The 18,920-nt window shown below is 42.4% G+C and overlaps 1 protein-coding gene across 5 annotated transcripts in view; it reads left to right on the top strand.

The window, feature by feature from the left end:
- rbms3 (RNA binding motif, single stranded interacting protein) overlaps positions 1–15,004 on the top strand; it is a 341,188-nt gene extending 326,184 nt beyond the window's left edge. For 4 of the 5 annotated variants that reach the window (XM_037793986.1, XM_037793987.1, XM_037793988.1 and 1 more), the window contains 3 exons: positions 8,999–9,088; positions 11,826–11,950; positions 13,856–15,004. In XM_037793986.1, coding sequence (XP_037649914.1) covers positions 8,999–9,088; positions 11,826–11,950; positions 13,856–13,859 — 219 coding nt within the window. In that variant the 3' untranslated portion in view covers positions 13,860–15,004. The remainder of the gene's footprint in view (positions 1–8,998; positions 9,089–11,825; positions 11,951–13,855) is intronic. The other variant, XM_037793990.1, reaches the window with a different exon arrangement.
- Positions 15,005–18,920: the final 3,916 nt, after the last annotated feature.

An 18,920-nucleotide genomic window follows, 5' to 3' on the forward strand; every position in this document is an offset into this window, starting at 1 on the left:
TAGTGTCTCTTTGTAGTCATTTTGTGTCTCTTTGTAGTCATTTTGTGTCTCTTTGTAGTTATTTTGTGTCTCTTTGTGTTCATTTTGTGTCTATTTATGGTCATTTTGTGTCTCTTTGTGGTCATTTTGTGTCTCTTTGTAGTTATTTTGTGTCTCTTTGTGTTCATTTTGTGTCTATTTATGGTCATTTTGTGTCTCTTTGTGGTCATTTTGTGTCTCTTTGTAGTTATTTTGTGTCTCTTTGTGTTCATTTTGTGTCTATTTATGGTCATTTTGTGTCTCTTTGCAGTTGCTTTGTGTCTCTTAGGTAATTCTGTATCTCTTTGTGATTGTTTGGTTCCTTTCATAGTCGTGTGGTCATTGTGTCTCTTTGTAGTCATTGTATGTCTCCTTGTAGTCAATAGGTGTCTCTTTGTGCTCATATTGTGTCTCTTTGTAGTTGTTTTGTGTCTTTTGTGGTTGCTTTGCCCCTTTTCATAGTTGCTGTGAGTCTCTTTGTGTTCATTTTTTGTCTCTTTGAGGTTGTTTTTGAGTCTCTTTGTAGTCATTTTGAGTCTCTTCGTGTTCGGCACACATCTCTTTGAGTGACATTTTGTAGTTGAAGGCGAGGGGGGGCCTGAGTCTGTGCCTGGTAAGCCCATTCAGTAATAGTGACATATAACTAATTTGACAATAAGTCTATACTTTTGTAAATCCATTTTTACAATACCTTTGATCTAACTCTTGTTTATGGCATATTTTTTGTCCAGTACTCCACAGTTTGACAGTTGCTTTTTGTAGAAACCTCAAAGGCCAGCTCCAGTCTTCACCCTTTGTTAGAAGTGTGTTTAGCTCGCTGCTTTGCTGACACCACCTACAGTACACACATAGTGAGGGCAGTACAAATACATTCAGTACATATGGCAGTAAAGGACTGATGCAAATACAGTATTATCTAATATTAATGTCTCTGTCAGTGAAGTTATGTTGGTTTAGTGAATTAATAATACAGCAATTTACACTGAAGTTCTGTATCTTTTGTTAAATACCATTAATATGGAAAGCACGCTAAGCAATTTCATCATAATGTGCTATTTACTATGATTGATAGTAGTATATTAAAAATAGCATGTACACAGTTTCAGTTTATTAGGGGTCAATATAAACCTGTGACTATACTGCGTTCTCTTACACATAACATAACATATTTAAACGTATTTGTGGCATACCAGTGTAACAATGACAAATATGTAAAAGTCTACATCTGCTCTTTGAGACAGAAGGTTATATGTTGAAAGAGAAAACGGCAGGTGTCCATTACACAGTAGGTTTGGGTCAGGACGACCAAACGGAGGCCTTTTATCTTTGGGGAACATTATTCATTTGCTCCTAAAACAAAGTACACATTGAGCAAAAGATGGATATTACATTTCCTTTCAAGAAAGCCAACCCCTTCTTAGGCTGTCGCCACATGTGCTCTGCCGTGGAGCTGCCGTATCATTTGTTTTACACTGCATGCATTCACCGCCAGTTATTGAGAGAGCACGTTTCCTCCCTGATCTTCCACATTAAACAGATTTCCTGTGAAGTTTAACAGTGTGACAGGCCCCTCTGTTCTCCAACCGTCCTCACTTTCACCCTCTAATTTTCTAGTTTCGTTCCGACACTTTCTGCCTCCGTCGCTCTCTAAATCACACATCAAATCTATCACTCCATCAGTTTTCTTTATTCCACGCACATACACACACACGCTCGCTTTACAGTCGCCGCCCCCCTGAACCAGGAACTCCCCCCTGTTTTAGGATCAAGTCGACTTAGAGGTGTCGCACAGTTCTGAAGCCTGACTTCCTGCCCTAACCCCGCTGCCCGGGGGCAGGCAAGCAGGCAGCTTTGCTCCGGCGCTACGTTTGATCTCTGTGTGTGTTTGTGTGTGTGTGTGTGTGTGTGTGTGTATGATTGAAACAGTGCTGCATTGTACAGTTATCCCATGTGTTTCCAGGTGAGCTGTCAGCGACTGTGACGCCATGTTGGCTCTGTCAGGAATGCCCCCTCCCTAATCTGCCCCAGCTGTGCTAACAGCCAGGATTAGAGGCAGGCTAATCTATGATGATGGCTTCTGATGTTTGATGGGTTGTATTATAGGAGAAAGTGGGTTAAGATTTTTTTTTTTTACTTCTGGTTTACTCTCTCTCCGCCTCTCCCCTTTCTGCCTGCTTAGCTTTTCCTGAGGCGATGTGCTGTGTAGCATAACTTCTCTACGGCTGAACTGCACACACGGCATGCCACTCTTGATCATCAATGGGAACGGAGATGTGTTTCCTATAAAGCTCGTTCTCGAGCCAGATGTGAAAGTCCTTTCATAACGCCTGATTGAGAAAGCCTGTTAAAAGAGGGGTTAGGAACCAGCATCTGTAACTACCCGTGTAGTAAACTGGACTTGACACCACAGAGTACATTCCTCAAGTGTACACGCATGGCGGTGAGGTTGTTTTGATTGCCCCCGCCGGCCACGTGACTCAAACCGTCGCCACCGAATAGCACCTGCCGCGAGCGCTGTCTCCCAAAGTCAACAACTTATCACGACTCAGAATACTCTTGGCTGTTCCAGGACTCGCTGCGGCTGTTTGTGTATGGCTGTGGCTTTCTTCTCCTCTCCAAGAAAAGGAACCAAATGTTCCCGGTCCTCCGCCCAAAGCTGCGACGCTGGTGTGGTGACCGTAGCTTTTTTTCCGAGAACGCTGTGTTGTTTTGCAGCGGGGGATTCGGCACGGAGGGATAGGCCTGTTAAAAAAGGAGTGGCAAGGGAAAACCTCGCCTCGTGCCGTCTGATGGTCACTGCTTTGGAATTTGGCTGCTTCGCCAGGAACTGTTCTGTTCTCAACTTGTGCTCTCCCAGCTCACTCTGGTGTCTTCAACAACTTGATTACAGAATGCTAAAGAACCTCAGGCTCACTGTTTATGGATGGCACACATAAACATGCCATCCGTGCTCCTCGCTGATTTATCTTACCATGTTTGGTGCATATTGCTCTCTTCCTGATTTATTCACTATCTCCGTGCTCTCACCACTTAGCAGGAGTCTATCTGTCATGCTTCGTGTTTGCTCATGCCTGTTAGATGCTGTGCACGTGTGTGTTGATGTGCACATGTCAGTGGCTGCGTCTGTGCGTGAGCGACATAGTGTCTGACATGACAAGAGGTGACCTTCCCTCTGTGTTCTCCATCCTCTTCCTGTCATGGCGTGTAGAACCCAGGTCTCTGTTGTCATGGTGACAGCGGTGACTGACAGCTTCTCTGTCCCTGGAAGACAGATTTGTGTGAAGCACTTCCCTCTATTATCTGGGCTGTTTCCCTTGGTTTTCAACAGGGAAGTAGTCTATAATACAGTATGTTATTCTACATTTCCATAACCTTGCATGGCTATATTTAACCTCTACTCACCCGGGGAAAGTTGACCGAGCACGCACTCTCTTCTCTCGTAGTAACACATGTTGACATCTGGGTGGTTCCCAGTACCACTGACCAGTTACGTCCTTGCAGGACCTTGAAGGTAATTGTTAAGGGAGGGAAAACCATTTTTAACTTTGACAATGCATTTTGAATGTGTTGAAAGGGCTCGTAGCCAAGAAACTGTGGCGCAACAGTTGTGCCACTCTTGAATTCATTTTAATGTTCTGAATTTGACGTTTGCGGTTAACCTTTTGAATTTCAATATGTTCTCGATTGGTTAAATGCATCAGCTTACATTAAGCACCAGACTCTGCAGTGCAGTCAAATCTCCGCCTGAATCTCTGGATCTAGCTCATAAAGGACAGCAGTAAGTCCATGATACAGAGTTTACTGTTTACGGCATAATTCGGGTCTCTTAAAGCTGCAGTCGGTAACGTTGAGAAAATTATGATCAGAAGTTATTTTTATAAAACGGTCACTATATCCTGACAGTAGTGCATGAGACAGAAAAAAATCATCTCCCTCTGTGTCCTCCTAGTACTCATAATGGCATTTGCAAGATTCCACCATGCATGGACAAAAACAACCAATCAGAGCCAAGGAGTCACAAACGTTCTCAGTGATTGACAGCTGCTGAGAGACGGCTGTTTAAATATGCAAATGAGGCATTGTCTTATTAAATATGTGCCAATTTGCCTACATTTCGAGGACAGAAATCTGAACACTGGATAAAGCCATGATCAAAATTCTTGTTTCAATTTGTTGACATATTAGAGTCAAAGGTTTTTACAGAGAGAATTTTGGATATCTCTTTTTATCACAGAAAAAATACTGTTAACAGCCCTAAAAAAATCAATTTTCGCCATGTTTTTAGGAATGAACATGTTGTATAATTGAGGCTATGAATGATATATGAACAAACCGCTCAGTAAAAACCTCCAGAATATAGATAGGAATGAAACTGGGAAGTGTGGTGTATGTAAGTGCTACTGAAGTGGAGATCTCTGGCTCAGAGTCTGAGAAAAAAACAAAAAATATGTATTGTAAAATTCCTTACATTTTGCAAGACACTACAAAAACAAAAAAACTTAATTAATAGATATCCCCATGAAACTTCCCCACTTGATTACTGACATTAAGTAAATTATTTTTTGCATTTTAATTTTTCTTAAATGTTTAAATATCCAAATGAGGCATTATCGAACGCTAACTTTAAAGGAGTAAAATCAACGCCTAAATGTGTATTTTGGATGTTTGCTTTCCATTAGTCTGAAAGAAGAAGACATGCTATGGAAGCAAAATAGCACAAAATCTCTAAATTGGCCAGTGCATGAAAAAACTATGTTTTTGCCTGGGGTGTCTCACCTTAAGGAAGATCTTTCTAGTATTTGAACTCAACTTAAAGCCACACTAATCAATATTTTTTAATTAACAATGAATCAAACAAAACCCGTGGATCAGAAGAATAATGTGAAACCATTGGCAGAACTGTATCGTGTCACTCGTGTCCCTCTGTGCGTGCATGACACAAATAAAACAAAATTAGCAAAACTGCGTACCTTTAGTACTGAAAAAGTAAAATAGTAAAAGTATATACTGTAGAGGCCTACTGATAAGAATGTGTTTAAGGAAGTGATTAAAAAGATGACACTGATTCTGCCAGTATAAATCTCTGCAGGCGGAGTGTTAACAAAGCCTGGGGTCCCAGATATGGAGGGCTTTTCATGGTGAAGTGGCACAGCACTGTGATTCACAGCCGCTGGTGTGCAGCTCCAATAGTTCCCATTGTGCTGGAGCCCCACAGCTACGATCAATAGTCATCAGAGCCCATCCCCACGCCGCTCTGCCATTAATAACCCACACTGAGTAGCTGGATGCTCGCGCCTTGACCAACTGTTATCCGCCACCTTGTAGACGATGCGACAGAACAGCGCTTCAAAACAGAGGGGATGGATAGATGTGGAGGCTGAGTGACAGACGGAGAGGTGGATGATTTGAACAATTTAAACATGCTACAACGTGTTATGCTACGTTCCACCGATGCCAGGAAATGCCAGATATTCTTCTTCTTGATGTTGAAGCTGAAAGTAGAAAGTCTTATTGAAACGCAGTCTCACGGCAGTTCGTGAAATAGTCACAAAATTAATCTATTTGATTCTTGTACAAATAGACAAAAATTCCCCTTTTCGTATTTTTTGTGCGTTTTCCTACAAATGTCCAGCAGCACATGACGCATGTGTCAATTTCCGCTCCAGTCTTTTCAAAATAGAACTACTTAGTTAGGTTTAGGAAAAGATCGACTTGGTTAGGTTTAGGCAACAAAACTACTTTTAGGTTGAGGCAACAAAACTACTTAGTTAGGTTAAGACGACAAAACTACTAAATTAGGTTTAGGCAACAAAACTACAAAATAAGGTTTAGGCAACAAAACTACAAAATAAGGTTTAGGCCACATAACTACTTAGTTAGGTTTAAGCAACAAAACTACTAAATTAGGTTTAGCCAAAAAAATACTTAGTTAGGTTTAGCCAACAAAACTACTTAGTTAGGTTTAGACGACAACTACTTAGGTTTAGGAAAAGATCGACTTGGTTAAGCTTAGGCAACAAAACTACTTAGTTAGGTTTAGGCGACAAAACTACTTAGTTAGGTTTAGGCGACAAAACTACCTAGTTAGGTTTAGGCAACAAAAATATTTAGTTAGGTTTAGGCAACAAAACTACTTAGTTAGGTTTAGGCGACAAAACTAATTAGTTAGGTTTAAGCGACAAAACTTCTTAGTTAGGTTTAGGCGACAAAACTACTTAGTTAGGTTTAGGCAACAAAACTACTAAGTTAGGTTTAGGCGACAAAACTACCTAGTTAGGTTTAGGCAACAAAACTACTTAGTTAGGTTTAGGCGACAAAACTAATTAGTTAGGTTTAAGCGACAAAACTTCTTAGTTAGGTTTAGGCGACAAAACTACTTAGTTAGGTTTAGGCAACAAAACTACTAAGTTAGGTTTAGGCGACAAAACTACCTAGTTAGGTTTAGGCGACAAAACTACTTAGTTAGGTTTAGGCAACAAAACTTCTTAGTTAGGTTTAGGCAACAAAACTTCTTAGTTAGGTTTAGGCGACAAAACTACTCATATCACGAAAAAATTAAAATTTGTTTCTATGTACACAAATCAGTACATTCAATTTCTTGACTATTTCACGAATTGTTGTGCGACTGGGCTGCTTATTCTATATTGTGGTACCAGAGTGGTTCCCTCTATGTTATAGCTTGTATATGTGTTTTCGTCCTTGCGCTGCTGCATTGCGGTGTGAATCTCTACTGTAGTTCTAGTTGTATGTCATAGAGAGTGATGGTGGAGAAGAGACTTAAGGAGTCTACTCACACCAGCCTCGTTAAGGAACTATTCAGGCCTCCCGTTCATCAAACATACGCACACGCCATCTGCTCCAGTCGCAGGTGTGTGTGTGTGTGCACAGATATGTGTGGCTGTGTGTGTGAGTGTGAGAGTGAAACACCATTTATTGCCAATTAGGGATGTTTTATATTGCCCAAACCTGTCCCCTGACTATGGACAGGGAAGTATTAAAAGAGTCGAAATTGGACAAAAATCATCTTTATCGCCATAGCAACCCAATTCACAGTAGCCGGGCTTGACACCCTCCCTGACTTGCCACACAGAAGCAGCAGCAGCAGCGACTGCAGAAATATGCCCCGCTCAACCTGCCACATTAAATAGGTTAACTAATGGTTATGGTAGCAGGGAAAAAATCTTATCTTATTAAATTTTCTTGTTGAATCTAATTTAAATTCCTTTCGCAGTCCTGCGGAGAAATATAACATTTCAAATGGACATCGTCCCTTTGACAGGGAGGTTTTGATATTGCTAATTATCTCCAGCTTCCCTTCATTTGCTTTCACGCGGCCCTCACAGGTGAGTCGACTGAATAAGTTAATGGGGAGGAGAGGCGAAGACTAAAAAGTCCCGGGCAAAATTGGTATGCATGGTTTGGATTCACCGGGGAGAAGGTCACTTCGACAACCTGATAGGGCCTTTTAGACAATAGCAGGTTGAGAAAGAGAGGGAGGGAGAGGGGGGGAGCAAGTGACAGGAAGGTGAGAGGGAAGAAGGGATGACACGGAGAGGTAATGTGGTAATGTGTCAGGAAGTCTGGATGCGCCGCCTCAACCAGTCCTGAGTGTGACAGCCCTGAAGGTGTGATAACCTTAAATTTGCGCGCGCGTTGCCCACACAGTCGCATGCACGCTAACATCCATCCCAGGGCATCCTCCTGGCCGTGTGTAGCGACGGTGGGGGAGTTAATCACCCATGTCCATGGCCTTTAGCTGCTCTCATTAGGGGTGAGCGGTGGAGCCGTACCCGATCCATTAGCAACGCTGCCGGTAATGACACTTCACCAGCACCGCCGGGCCCACGGCCAAGAAAAGGCTCCGCAGCCCGGCGCAGCCCCTCCATTACCGTCTCCTACTGCATACTGCCGCCACGCTTTTTAGCACTAGCGGGGGGGGACTGAGAGGGAAAAAAATAAGACTGAAAGAAAGGGGATTGTACTTCCCTTTTTTTTTTTTTTCTCCTCCTTAGTCCGGAAAAGCAGCAGGAAGACGAGGGGGGGTGGAGAGGCAGCCTGGTGGCTTTTATCTGGGATCACATCCGTTGGCGCTGTACTGCAGCATTATCGTTCCAAGCCTCTTTGTCTTTGTCTGTCTCTCACACACACACATGTATGTTCCCAGCTGCACTCATACATCCACATGCACAGTCGGACACACAAATAGTGATCTTTTTTATGCACAGGCATGCGCTAATTAAAAAGAAGCACACACACGCACTGGCGGATCAGGCTGACACACGTGTTCACCTCACGCACACACATGTATTCACAGCAAGTCCCCAGAAAGAAAAAAAAAAAAAAGCCTCACACACAAAGTGCCGTGTCCTCATTCATATTGCATGTGAAAGCCCCGTGGCTGTCATGTAACCCAACTTGTGTCACGTCTGTAAAATGGCCATCATGGGGCGAGCTAGCACCCAGTTAAAAGCCGGGCCGGTCATGTCTAAAGGAATATAGGCCACAGGCAACAGACCTCCTGCTTTCTCTTTCCTCCCCTCTCTCTCTCTCTTCATCCTCTTCAACTTTTCTCTTTTTTTTTTATTGTTTTATCTTCTCCTCAGCTGTGGCCTGGTGCATTTTGCCTGCCTGTGAAGTCTTGGTGGAACAGCTGGACACCTCTTCCTCCTCCTTCTCCTCTGTCTACCTCACATAACTCTCTTCTGCCTCTCCTCTGCTCTGTCGAGAGTGCACACTCTCATTCTTTTAGCGCCCTCCAAAGGACGCTGAGAGCACAGCAAGCTCACATTCCCAGTGGTTTCGGGAGGATAATTGCAGCGAATGAGACTTCCAGGGAATTGTGATATCAGTGTTGGATGTCTGAAAAGTCCCATTTCGGATTAACATATGTCAGAAATGTGTGTGTTGCATGTAATATCTGTGTTTTGTGATGTGTGCAGCAGGGATTTTGATATGCGTTTGTCTTCTGTTTGTGTTCCAGTACATGACTGCTGCAGCTGCCGCGCCGCCTATGCAAGGGACCTACATTCCCCAGTACACTCCTGTGCCTCCAACAGCCGTCCCTGTCGAAGTAAGACTCACACGCATGCACGCCGTGCTCGCTAATAATCGAAAATCTGTCCAGGTTTACCCAAAGGAGGACGTCATCACTCCTCGCTAGCTCCACTCGCTTCGTCATTTCTAAACCTGCTCTCACCACATCAACAGACCAAAACAGTCGTTAAATAGACGGATAACATTTCGAAGCGCGCCGTAAATTGCTCGTATTCTCTCCGAACAAATGGGCCTGGCACCGCCGGCGAATAACAAGGGTGGAAAACTGCAAGCAAAGCAGGATGAGTCAGAAGTTTTATAGTATTTTTGGGAAAGACATTTGAAGTGCAGGACAGACTTTGTCACTTCTTCGGCGGGCTGTCTGAGCTCCTTGGCAGGTTCGGGCAGTCCAGCCGTGAGAAATGATGAACGCGGAAAGCGGGCGGGTAGGCCGGCGAGGAGAGCGGGACGGCTGTCTGGCGGCTGACAGCGCCGTCGTATTCAGATGGACTATCAGTCGTGTATCGGATGACAGCAGCTGAAGTGAGACACAGTGCCGGCGGTGCTGTCTCTCTCTCTCTCCCTCCGCAGCCGGTCCGGGCTGGTAGGTAGCTGGAACACACACATCCGTCAGCCACGGAGCTCTGGTTAGCCCAGCAGCCACGGACAATGACAGTTTCCCCTGACAGACCCATTAGTCGCTCCTCCCCTCCTTTCATACCCCCCTCCTCTGAAAGTTCCTCATGAAGGAGTGGGGACGGAGGAGAGAGATGTAGTTGTAGTGTAGCCCATGGCGCCTCTTACCTATTTCATCCTCAGCGTCGTCCTCTCAATGCCAGCGTCAGCGGCGGGGTGTATATCACTGCATCAGCCAGTGACTGGAGGGCTGATGTATGGACAGGACGCCGTATCCTTGAGAGCTTGTTAAAGGTGATTGAGATGGCTCAATGATGGGGACTATCGGTAAAGCTAGACACATAAAAAAGGGCTAAGAGGCTGTTGTGATGAATTCAGTGCACATGGCCATCTTTTTACTTAAAAACAGATGTAAAAGTCTGCAAGCAATTTACCACATGTACTGAAAGTCTCTTTTATTATTCGTACATATTTGACACTTATACACTAATCCCTGTGTCAAATCACAGTAATGTGACTACTTGTGTATTTTATTCAACCATTTGGTTCCCATTATTCATATTCAATATAATGCAATCTCTGAACACGGACCTCTTAAAGGGGGTATAATTTTCCAAGGAACCCCTCATAATCGTAACACAGATTAAACATAATGCTTACTACCATTTGTACTCTTAGATGCCATTGGAACTATTTGTATTCTAAAACTTTTCAACCTAAATACGTCAGACCTGTTTGATAGTGATAAACAGAAACAGATTTCAATCTGAATCATGTTAACACCACTTTGTTTTGCCCTGGTGCTTTGTAATCAAATCGCTTTAGCTTGGCCGGCTTCATGGCGTCAATCGCTAGCACCTGAAGACACATGACGCATTTTGGTTTCCTGTCGCTGTCGCTCGATAGAACTGCCATGATGTGATGTTTCACAATCATATCAGAGTTTCTATTGGCCCAAAGCTAACGTGGGTGGTAGTAATGAACATAATATGTTTCTTTTATTGGCGCAAATGGTCCCCATCTGCAGTTACGTATGTACTTTTTAATGATACAGCACAATTTTAATAATTTATAGCAAATTATTTTGCGGACCCCCCACTTTGAGAATCACAGGCTTAAGTAATTTAATTGTTATATAAAAGACAAACATTCTTCATATTTGTCTTATAATGCTGTATCACATTTGAATGAAATGTTCAAATTCAAAACAACAATTTTTGTATGGCTGCACCTTTACTCTAACCTGACCCGCCATCTGAGAAGCCGTCATTGAAAATACTCTGCAGGTGATTGGATGAACCATATGTCAATCAAACTCTTGCCGAAGCCAGTCGGGAGAAGAGCGAAAACAATGTTTTCCATCGAGAAAAACCTTTAGTGCCGTTCTTTGCTCTTTCAGTGAAGAAATAGTTTCCAGTTCTGATATAACTGATGCTATTGCCACTACGCTAACCTCTACGAGCCGCCATAGTTGTTAAGAACAAACAGACGCCACTCCGTAGACACCTAAGCCACGCCCGTAGCTGCCAGTAGCTCCTCACAGGACACTGATTGGTCCGTGGCCTGGCTTGCCAGACACAAACGCATTACTTGAAGCCTGACGAGATGGATTTTTGTGTTATATGACATCGCGAAAATCCAACTGCTGTGCAAGGTAAACTTTGCTGTGCATAAATGGAAAAATTCTAGGTGTCTCCGCCATTATTTGATATGCATTTGTGACAGGCAGTATGTTGGCGCCCTGGGATGGAAAAGTTTCATATTTGAAATGAAGTTCTGTCGGTGTGAGAATTGCTTATCTATGAGTTCAGATTAATGGACCTGTCAGTCTGAGAAGTTAATAATCACAACAGTTTTATTTGATCTACTTTTGTGTCATATCAAAACAGTTTTGTTTATTATATTATATATTATTATTTATTATTTTTAAAGCCCAATATTAAAAAAAAATTCTTTATAGTCTGTAGTTAGACCGTTGGTTTGGGTCAAGAGAAGGACACGCAATAGTGCACAGAGTATTTACAGAGTAAAAGTAGTAGAAATCGATTCAGTACTTTTCAGCAGGAAGTGTCGAGCTTTGCAGAGAGGTGCTTGTTAAAGCTCCGAGCTGACACATTTCCTGCCGTGTGTGTCCTCAGGGAGTGGTGACGGACAACTCCCCCCAGACAGTGGCTCCCTCGTCACAGGATGTGACTGGCCAGCAGCAACAGATCCAGGTGGACAGTGCTGCCGACCATGTTCCTGCTTACTCATACCAGTCCAAGTAAGTCCAGCAGTGAAGCATGTCAACTGTTTTAACATGGCATTCTCTCCTTTCAGGGTGGATTTTTATTATTTATTATTAATCTTTTTTATTAGTTATGATGATTATTTTTCAGATTATTTTTATTTTAAACATAAGCATGAGGTGTGGGCGATATGACAATATATGATTTGAGATAATATAAATTTGTCATCAGAGATTTTGCCATACCTTTTATACAAAGGTATTTATCCTTTTATTATCTCTGTGTGTATTAGGTCATGTTGCAAATCAATGAGCAAGGTCATATTCATCATTTATGGTCATATTGGATTTTTATATTTTGCAAACATGTAATGAAATAATGCACTGTTTATGTATATCAGGTCATTATGTAGTCTTTACACATAAATTCTGTCACCAACACACCCTAAGTAAATCAAACTGGTATAGACAGGCTTCCTGTTTGTTAATTATTTGGTGAACTGGATTGATATTATCATATAAAATATGTTTTTGAGATGTTTTGTAATTATAGTAATAAAGTTAGTTGCCTTTGACAAATAGTCCACAGATTTTACTGTTATCAGGCCAGTAAATAGGCATTATCGGTCGCTATTAGCGCCATAGATGTTGGTCAGTAGGGGCCTACTACGTCTAAGGGGAACTTAAAGGGGAACTACACACATTTTCAGAATTCACACGTTATTCCTATAGTCTAAGATAGTCCAAAAAAATATTAGTAAACATGAAAAACTCTCTCCTAAATCCACAAACTATATATAAAGTGTGGAACTGCTCCATAAACAATGAATGGGGAGAGATGTTGTAGATGACACTGAGATCACCCAGGGGAATGTTCTGAGTATATGGGAACATTTTCTGTTTCACAACTGACAACACTACAATAGAATAAAGCTCATTTGGGTATAAAAAGAACACAAACATCTGTGGGTCCATAAATCAGTCTCCTATCATTGTCTATGGAGCAGCTGCACATTTTATACCCTCTGACATCAGAAGTTTGACACTTACATCTCTGGTTTCTGGCTTTGAGAGAGAGAGGAGCTCATGTTCACAAATATTGATTGAACTGTATTAGGCCGTGGAAATAACATAGTGTAAATCTTAATTTAGGTGGTGTTCCCCTTTAAAAGCAGCACATTCGAACACATAGTAAAACTGCATGAAACGTTACGTTTTGAACACAAACTAAAAGGTTGTTTTAGGTTTAGGCAACAAAAACACTTAGTAAGGTTTATGGTTTAAGACATTGTGTTTTGGCCTAAAATAACTATATTTCAAAAGTGAAAGCGAAACCTAATGTTGTGAACACAAAGACAACTAAAAGCCCTGTGTTGTGCCCCCGACCTCCACCCAATATGGAGTTTCACGCTGTTTCTTTTCCTCTCGTAATTACTACGGTTGCTAGAGGTCGCTGTCGTCTTCTTTTATTCATTCTTTTGGTGATCAGATCTACCATCTGATCTACTATGTGAATAGGTGATAAAACCTACCAGTGGGTGTAGTAGGCCCCTACTGACCCACATCTATGGTGCTCATAGCGACCAGTAATGCCTAGTTAATGGCCTGACAACAGTCGAAATCGGCTGAACAGTTTTAGTGCAGCAGCACAGTATGAAATACTAATTTAAACAAAATGCGAGTACTAAGAGAAGCAGCAGTGCCATTATAAATGACTCAAATTATTCCTGGCTGCTGTTGTCATTCGCTTGTCATTATGCCAGCACTTTTTGCTTTTCTGACCCGATCAGAACAGTTTAACGTGATTCATTTTGCTTCCGTCTTCTGACGGGGCTGTCAGCTGTCAGCTCTATTGCATTTCTGTGTTTGTAATATTGTGCTTTGATTACAATCCCCCCCCTCTCTCTCTTTCTCTCTGTGTGTTTTCTCCTCTTTCATCAGATAGCAACGGCCTGAGCGAATGTTCCTGTGACAGCGTTGCCTTGAGACAGAAGGTGGCTGCACTGTGAATGTGAGGAAAAAAGAGAAAAGAAAAGAGATTGCTTCCAGATTGCCCAGGCACCAAAAAAGAGACACTTTTTTCATTTCCTACCTGGCCTACGAGAGAAAAAAAAAAAAGAAAAAAACGCAAGAAGGAGGCAAAGAGTGCTGAGGAAGGTGATGGGAGAATTGCTGGGCACAGTGCAAAGAAGTGAAATAGTTTAGTCTGGGAACCTGCCTGAAGGGCTGGGCCGAAGCTTGAAAAGTTTCTCAAAGAAAATTCTCAACCAATTAAAAAAAAAAAAAAGAAGAAAAAAAAAGACAAAAAAAAAGGTTGAATGCGCAGGTAGGTGATGAAGTTTATTTTGTAATTAGAAAAACGGGAGTCAAGTTTGAGATACACACAGAGATTGTCTTCCTCAGATATTAAGCTACAATTTCTTTTCACTCTTTTTTATGTTCTAGTGTTAAATTTTAGTTTTCTAGATATATTCGAAAAGTGTTTTTTTCTTTCTTGAATCTTCATGGCCTTAATTTGAAGGGCGGCAGAAACTTTTTACAGAGTTAAAGTCTGACGTCTGGTTAAGAAAAAAAAAAACGAAATCAGTCTCTTGGACCACTCGGAGGGTTCAAGACACTGGATGAGTTGTTTTAAAGAGGAAAAAAAGAATCTATCACATAAGCTGTACAGATTTAATAGAGAAGAGCTTTTTTTTTCTTTTCTTCATTAGAAGAAAACTTTGATAATTATTATGTCAGAGGTAACTAAGTGTCAGAAGAAAACAAAATGTCTGTTGGGGATAAAGACTTGTGGGGGGGAAGAAGAAGCTTTGAAGAGATTTTTCACAATGAGGAAAAAAAATGAAAACGTGAGAAAACGTGCTGCATTGTGGATGCAGTCTGTTGCAAAATGCTGAACTTGTTTTTTATTATCATAATTATTATTTTACATGGCGAAGTTGCTGTCGACAACATTAGTGCTTTTTATCTGCCACATTTTACCTTTTTTATGAGCTTTAAGATGTTTTTAGCCCGCTTTGCTTGTCACACTGCGAAAAGGAGAAGAAGAAAAAAAAAGATGAAAAAAAATATAAAATGAAAAAAAAAAAATTTAAAAACTACGGAAAAAATTCTGGCAGTGAAATAAAAAAAAAAAAAACAGTAGATTCAGTAGGAGCTTAACGGTTTAAACCAATCAGTGCAAAAGCAATAGAAGAAATTGTTGACAATTTCTGTAGTCTTTCCTAGTTGTGGATCAAATGCAGCCCATGGATGGCCATTTTTATACCAAAGATGAAGAGACACTCTGAACCAGAGTTTTGTTTTGTTTTTGTTTCCTTTTTCCTTTTCATTTTTCAGTTTGATTTTGTTGTTGTTGATGTTGCTGTTGTTGATGATGATGTTAATGTTGATATTGTTGTTGTTGATGTTGCTGTTGTCGTTGTTTTTTTTTTTTATTTGACCTTGATGGCCGGACCAGTCCTTACTATCCTTCTCAACATCTTCTGTTTTCACCGGGTTTAAGCTACGTTTTCCACGGTTGTCCAAGCTGTCACACACACACAAACACACACACACACGCACACACACACACACACACATATCCAAACATACACACACTTGCAAACACACATCAAACAGTATTTAAAGTGTGATGCAACCAGTGGTAGTCCTACCAAATGTTCTCTTCGCCTCCTCTTCTTTGTCTTTTGGTTTCTTTATGTCACATCACTTTTACGATGCTTTCACACACCGTGGGTGCATTCCACCTCTCTCTCTCTCTTTCTCTCTCTCTCTCTCTCTCTCTCTCTCTCTCTCTCAGATGCTGCAGGGAAAACTTTAGGAAACAGATTGGGGGAATGTTGCTCGCTACGCTCCGTGGTTGTCGACACATTGCTTCCAGCTTTGTCCCTTTAGTGGTTTCTGTCCTCGGTCTCTTTATCTCTTTAATTCAAGCGTAAAAAACTCAGCCATTCCTCAAGATACTGAGCTTCAGTGTTGATCTCCCTGCTGCTGTTTGACCTCCTTTTAATCTCTATCACCAAACCTAGGTCCCTTTTTTGAGTATTTACCTGCCCAGAATACCAGATGAGTTGTGTTTGCTGCATGTTGGACATCAGGTAAGTTGTTAGTCACAATAAGAAGTGTACAAATCTGAGTTTGAACTCTTTAGAAATGATTGCATAAACTTTATGGCACTTTAATGGTAGTGACTTAAAACAACCGTGAAGAAACATAGACTGCATATGAAGTTGGACGACATGACAGCTCCCCAAAAGTGAAGCCAAAACATCTTGATCGCCCCCTGGTGGCTGGCTGCAGTATAGGTTGTAAATCCCGCCCCCCTCTATGTTAGCGGATGGGACATGGGCCAAACTAAAAAGTCAGTTAGGTAGTTCTTATCACACAGATGTATGTTCAAGTGTTGGTTTTATTTAGTTATTTGATGTTATAAATAGAAGGTGAGACGGCATGATTGATAGTGTGTTTGACAGCTGCTCTGAGTGAAGTAGTCGTGGAGCTGGAGGCTCGGGAATTGTACGTGAGAGGAGATGTAACTTTAACTTTTTATAACCATCACAAGTCTGTGTGATAGAACATGTTTCAATTTGATTATGAATGTAGTTATAGAGATATTATGGGTAGTTAGGTGGCTCACGCTAACAAGCTGTGATTGGCTCGGGCGGGTGTGAGGTCGGACCTCGTTACCTGGCTCCACATGACGTCAAAATGTCAAGATAGCAGCTTCTGTATGCTGAATATTTTGGCTTCACTTTTGTACAGTGGGAGGAAGTGGAGATGCGTCATCCGTCTATATGTATAATCTATGTGAAGAAGTAAAAGAAATGCTTGAAAGAATAATTTGACATTTTACAGAAATGTGCGTATTCCCTTTCTTAGATGAGTCTTGTCTGTACGGTAATTATGAAGCTACCGCCGGCAGCTGGTTAGCTTAGCTTAGCACAAAGACTTGAAACAGCTAGCCCGGCTCTGTCCGAAGGAAACTAAATCCACCCACCAGCACCTCTAAAGCTCACTGATGAAGACGTTTTATATCATTATTCAATCTGTACAAAAACTGAAGTGTAAAAGCGACACCTTGTGGTTTTCCAGGGGATTATGTGCCGCACTATTTCTTGGCCAGGCACAGTCATTTATTGGAGTCTTGTCATCACCGCGAGCTTGACAAGCAACCAGCAGAGACTCCAGGAAGTTACTGTGAAGAAATGTCCTTTAAAACAAACCCGAACAGAAGCAAAGATCTGTTTGCATTGTAAGACGACCGTCTCTCTGACACTAACAAGGCGTGGAAGGAGTGTGTGTTTAAAGGCTAGAAAAGGACCGTCTGTCTTGAACATCCCCCCTGATCATTTGCCCAACACAAGCGCACACCTGTGGGAAGTAACTAGGCTTCTCAGCAGCCGTAACAAGATGTTGACGGCAGCTCCTTCCTCGGCCCCGCCACTGAGTGTCAGTTACACCCACTGGTTGTCCCAATTTGTTGCACAAACAACCCCGTCACATCTTATCCGGCTCTCGCCGTCCCAGAGCTGTGTGAGGTTTCATCTCAGAGGATTGTCCCCTGAAGAAATTGCCTGTGGGACGGCAGCCATTTCTGCCCCCATTACAGCAGCCTTTGTGTGTCGGGAGCGCTGTGTGTCTGCTCTGTTGGCCCATGTCCGCTCTCTCTGCCCCACTGTGGGGCTAAAAGGACCCCGTTTTTTTCCCCTGCTTCACTGGCACCATTAATGTGCCACAGCCACGCCAGGCTCCTTTTGCTCTCATTTTCCCTCATTCTCCCCCCTCTCTCGCTCTCTCTCTCTGAGGTTTCTTCTCTTTATTGGATGGTGCAGTAGCAGAACCACAAACCAATTTCAGTCACTCTCGCAATGAGGCTTGACGGGCCCAATTTGTCTCCCTCGGGGGCAATAGGATCCACTCCAGTGTCCCTCAAAAGACCCCTTTCTTCCCGACAGAGAGGGAGCTTTTTTGTTTGGTGACAATTGCAATTGAGCTCCTGCAGTTCATGTGACTCATTCGAATCCAAAGTCCAGCGCTGCATGTTGGGGCCACGATGGCGTGTTGTGCACATGACAGGCGAGCCACGTCATAGCGCGTGGCGACGCTTGTAACTAGCTAATCAAATTGTACGTCGAGTGCCTTTTAACAAAGCTTCCAAATGATTCCAAATTATCCGTGTGATAGTTTAAAGCACATGGAAGAGCTTGTTTGGTTCAGCTGTGCTAAAGAAATGTATTGAGGCTACTCTATGGTGCTAAAGAGGAAGCAGTCTCGGGCTTGTGCCTTCATTTATCCGTGTGACAAGCCGGCCACTGTTGATCATTTGGCCGTCGACTTGCTCTTAACAAGCCACCTGTTCACCTGACGACACAAAAGAAACGGGCACACAGGTTCCTAAAGTGAACTACACCTTTTAAAGCCATACGCACATTTTCTTTTTCTCTCAGCGTTAATACCTTTTTATCTTCCATCCACCAACGGAGGTCAAAAGCCAAATGCGTCATTCAAACTGTCTTTCAATGACCATTCAGCTGTTCATTGTCCAATCAAATCAACACCTTTTCCTTTCATCTGATGCCACCTAACATCTGCTTGTATTCGCCTTGAGGCTATGATTTGCTCTTATCTCCCAGTGAATGAGTCTCCGCCACATTACGGCCTTTAAAGGCCCAGATGCATCAAGCCAACATCAGAGAACTAGAGGCGATGAAGGCTGACCGTTGCGTCGCCTCACGTCATCTTTGTCTTGGCCAACAAGTTGCATTTGAACACACCGCAAAGACGACAGCCGACGGCCAGTTAGCACGTACGTTCTGCGCCTTCGTGAGAGGAAATAACTCTCCCTACCAGCAGATCGCAGTAGTCTGTATTCGGCATTCAAAAAGGGAAACAGGAAGACCGAGGACAGCGGATATACAAGCCGTTATTATGATACGTACATGAAACAAAGCGGCGTCTACTGTTGGCTTGCTTTCCTCACTTCCGTTTCTCTTCTCGTGCACTG

This window comes from Sebastes umbrosus, chromosome 15, assembly GCF_015220745.1.
Source record: "Sebastes umbrosus isolate fSebUmb1 chromosome 15, fSebUmb1.pri, whole genome shotgun sequence".
Lineage (NCBI taxonomy): Eukaryota > Metazoa > Chordata > Actinopteri > Perciformes > Sebastidae > Sebastes > Sebastes umbrosus.